General features: G+C 50.8%; 1 protein-coding gene across 1 annotated transcript in view; it reads left to right on the forward strand.

The window, feature by feature from the left end:
- The window catches only part of LOC100953830, a 54,691-nt gene that overhangs the window by 16,603 nt on the left and 33,709 nt on the right, over positions 1 to 4,379 (forward strand). Inside the window, exons 9-11 of the mRNA XM_023507567.1 lie at positions 591 to 746; positions 1,389 to 1,522; positions 3,209 to 3,367. Of these exons, the coding sequence (XP_023363335.1) occupies positions 591 to 746; positions 1,389 to 1,522; positions 3,209 to 3,367 (449 nt within the window). The remainder of the gene's footprint in view (positions 1 to 590; positions 747 to 1,388; positions 1,523 to 3,208; positions 3,368 to 4,379) is intronic.

A 4,379-nucleotide genomic window follows, 5' to 3' on the forward strand; every position in this document is an offset into this window, starting at 1 on the left:
AAAAAAAAAAAAAAAAGAGAAATACCCTGGGCATTTTGACCTAAAATGCATGTGAGGCATTTTTTAAGAAACTGAATGCAGTCTGGCCTGGACTCTGGCAGCCTGAGCAGGCGTCAGCCGTGGTGCCCAGCTGGGGCGGCCCCTCACTGTGCCTCCCATGGGGTGTTCCAGAAGATTGCAAGGTTGGGGGCTGGGCCAGAGGACCCTTGGAGCAGTGGCTATTGACTGCCTGGCGGGGTGTTTGGCATCTTAATACCAGGCCCAGCTCTCTCTGCCCGTGCCTCTGGCTGGACATCAGCCTGGCAGAGGCACAACTTTCAGAAAGTGAAGTTTCCTTGGTCCCCGTGTGCTATCATTCCCCCTCTCTTCTGAACTGTTTGGTTTTGTCTCTTTCTACTTCATGTAAAAACTTGTCTGGGACCCTTAAAAGTGACTTTTGGGCTTACCGTGGACAGCGCAGGTGTCTTCTGCGGCCTGTGTCGGGGTTCCCCTGCTCCAGGTGTTGTTTGGGGAACCCCCACCTTGGGAGTGTCGGTCCCTGGAGCCTGGCCACGCGTGCCCGCCCCTCTCACTGCCTGCTCTCCCCACAGCGCTGCTGGAGAAGAAGATGGAGGATGGGCTACAGGTGGCATCCCTGGCTGCTGAGCTCTTCGTGCCAGGACAGGTGGGCCTGCATGCCTTGGGCCTGCTGCAGCAGCGGGGCCGCCTCTGGACCAGCTCCCTGCAGATCAAGTATGGTCTCCTGGGTACGGCGCTGCATGCCTGGCTGGGGCTAGGCAGGGCTGGCAGGACCTGTGCCCTTTCCTGGGGCTGTGGCTCTGTGGGCTGATTCCCCTGTCACCATGGGGATCCCAGTTAGTCCCTGGTTGGCTCTGAATGGTACTAAGCACCTGCCCAATAAATATATGCCTTCCAGTCCGGGCACAGTGGTTCACGTCTGTGATCCTAGCACTCTGGGAGGCTGACGCAGGCAAATTGCTTGAACTCAGGAGATTGAGACCAACCTGAGTATGAGTGAGACTCTGTTTCTACTAAAAAAAAAAAGAAAGAAAGAAAAACTCACTGGGCATGTGGTTGGCACCTATAGTCTAGTTACTTGGGAGGCTGAGGGAAGAGGATTGCTCAAACCCAGAAGTTTGAGGTTGCTGTGAGCTGTGATAATACCATGGCACTCTACCCAGTGGGACAGAGTTAGCCTCAGTTTCAAAAAAAAAGTGCCTTGGGGAACATTCATCTGTCTCTTAAAACCTCTCACGGACGCTCCCGTCGGGTGACATCAGGAGGAGTGGAGGGTGGGATGGTAGCTGAGGGTGGGCTTCCTCTCCTTGGAGCCCTGGTAGGGGCTGCCCAGCAGAGGAAGGGCAGGGGTCTCTGTGTTGACCAAACAGGTCAGGTGAAGCAGCCGGCACACGCGTGCAGCACCAGCCAGAAGCTGCAGACACAGAACAGTGCAGAGGGCACCTACCGGCTGGAGCTGGGCCACGACCTCCACTGCACGCAGATCCCAGCCTTCAGCCACAAGGTGGGTGCCCGGCCAGGGAGGTGATCAGGGAAGTGCAGGCAGCTGGTGATTTGTATACCCTAGACTCATCCCTGAAGAGATGATTTGCTCACAGATCCAGGGACTCCAGCCTCAAGTCTTCTGTCTGTACACTCAACTGATCTTAATAAACACCTGGGTGTACCCTGCCCTGGGAGAGAGCTGTGGACATGGCAGCACCTGGTCCCTGCCATCCTGCTGTGGGGTGGGACAGAAAGCAAGAAATCCAAATGTGGGAAACATAATTGCTGTGGGTGGGGAGCAGAGCAGAGGCCCAGAGAGCAGATGGCAATGGAGTCAGGGTGGGGCAGGGCAGGGGGAAGGCTCCTTTGGGAAAGTGATGCTGAAGCTGGAAACTAAAATAGGAGACAGTTCTGTTGCCATGGAAGCGTGCTCTAGGCAGAGGGAACAGCAAGTGCAAAGGCCCTGGGGCAGGAGGGAGAAAGCAGTAGTTAAGGAATTGGCAGTCTGCCAGAGCAGCCAGGCAGGTGAGCAGAAGGCAGACGCAGCTGCTACTTCATTAATTCACTTGTTTAAGGTTTGCCTGTCCCAGTGGACCATCACCCCGTGAGGGTAAGGTCTGTGTCTTCAGGCTCAATCAGGCCTGGGTACCTGATGCCCAGCACTGTGCCTGGTTCATGCTTAGTACTCAGCAAAATGTGTTCAGTGAATGACCCTGTGTTGCTCTGACACCTGGTTCAGAGGTCAGAGAAGGCAGCAGAATCCCATGAACTTGCCAGTTGAAACCCTGACTTGTGTAGGTTCTGTCCAGGGAGTTGGGGCCAGAGGGTGTGATGTGAGAGTAGGGACTGGGCCTTGGAGGTTGCATGGATTAGTTCAGGGTGCCCAGCATGGTTGCTGGCTCTTCCAACTCCCATCAGGGTGAGCCAAGTAAGTTACTCACCTTGTGTGCAAAATTTAAGGGGATGCCAAAACCTTAGTCATCAAAACGGATCATAGTCTAATGCAGTACAGTAGAACCAATGTAAGGTGACCACCCAAGGGACTGTAACAAACTGTTCAACATTCAGAGGTGGTTGACATGAGGAACTAGTGCTACAAGTCTGGTCTATGAAAAAAAATTTTTTTTGGTGTTTTTTTTTTTGTATGAATCATAGCAATGTACATTAATACAAACATGGGGTACAGTGTACTGTTTCTATATACAATTTGAAATACTTTCATCCAACTGGTTAACATAGCCTTCATGTCTTTTTCTTAGTTACTGTGTTAAGACATTTATATTCTACATTTAGAGAGATTCACATGTACCCTTATAGGATGAACCATAGGCGTGATCTCACCAATCACCCTCCCTCTGCCCACCCTCCTCCCTCCCCTCCCTCTCCCCTCTCCTCATATTCCTGGGCTAAAATTGGGTTATAGCTTTCCTATGAAAGTTATAAATTAGTTTCATAGTAGGGCTGAGTACCTTGGATACTTTGGTTTATGAAAATTAAGTCAACTTAAGGAGGTGGTCAGCGTAGAGAGGTGGTCAATGTAGGGAGGTTCTACTGTGTTTTACAAAGTCAAAATCAATACCAAAAAAATCCCAATATTTTCTATAGAACCATCTTCCCTGAGAAAAGGAAACTGCTATCCCAGGGGTGGTGGCGGGAGGGAGCCCAGGGACTGGGTAGGCAAGGCCTCTGCTTGTGTGTGTCCCAGGTCCAGCTCCAGCATGAGGAGGGCTGGGGCCACCTGCACTCACAGCTAGAAGTGAGCTACGGGGAGCACTGGGACCAGCATGGCAACAAGAAGCTCCTCCACGCCAGCCAGACCTTCAGGAACGACTCAGGGCCAGCCCTGAGCAATCACTTCGTGGAGGTGAGTCTGGATTGGACATCTCCGCAGAGCGAATCCCTCCATCCAGCTTAGGCTTTGGGAGCTGGAGCGTCCCCCATGAGGCCCCTCAGCCCCTTCATGGAGGTGAGTCTGGATAGGACATGTCCACAGAGGGAGTCCCTTGATCCAGCTTAGTCTCTGGGATCTGGGGAGCCCCCCATTCCATCCCTCGGTCCTGATCACAAGGATGTATGCAGCTAAAAGTCAGGCTTGGTGATATTACCATTAAACACTTACCAGAGTGCCAAGGACTGCCAAGAGGGCCTAGGGAACACAGACTTCCAACTTGTAAAAATGTATTTTTTTTTAAAGTGAGAGACTCTCACTTTATCGCCGTCAGTAGAGTGCTGTGGTGTCACAGCTCACAGCAACCTCCAGCTCTTGGGCTTAGGTGATTCTCTTGCCTCAGTCTCCTGAGTAGCTGGGACTACAGGTGCCCACCACGACACTCAAATATTTTTTGTTACAGTTTGGCTGGGGCCAGGTTTGTACCTGCCACCCTCGGTATATGGGGCCAGCACCCTACTCACTGAGCCACAGGCGCTGCCCAGAAAAAATGCATTTTGGAAAGAGGTTCACTTTTAGGTTTTACTGAGGTTGGTTCTTCTTGGTAAGTCAGGACTTTTTGAGCTCAGAAGCTGAACAGGTGGTAGTTCTTACAAGGCACATACTTAGCTCTGTATGTTTATTTTTAATTTTTTTATTTTTTATTAAATTATAAACACATAGATCATGTATATATTAATGCATTTATGGGTACAATGTGCTGATTTCATATACAATTAGGAACTCTTACATCACTCTGGTTATATACCTCACCTCATTTACTTAGTTATTGTGTTAAGACATTTATACTCTATACTAATAGAGCCGACATGTACCCTTGCATTATGCACGATGGGTGTGATCCCACCATTCACCTTCCCTTGATCTAACCCCCTCCCCTCCCGTACCCTCTCTTCCCTCCTTCATCTTGGGCCATAGTTGTGATCTA

This window comes from Otolemur garnettii, unplaced genomic scaffold (assembly GCF_000181295.1).
Source record: "Otolemur garnettii isolate 467f Iridium unplaced genomic scaffold, OtoGar3 scaffold00189, whole genome shotgun sequence".
Classification (NCBI taxonomy): Eukaryota; Metazoa; Chordata; class Mammalia; order Primates; family Galagidae; genus Otolemur; species Otolemur garnettii.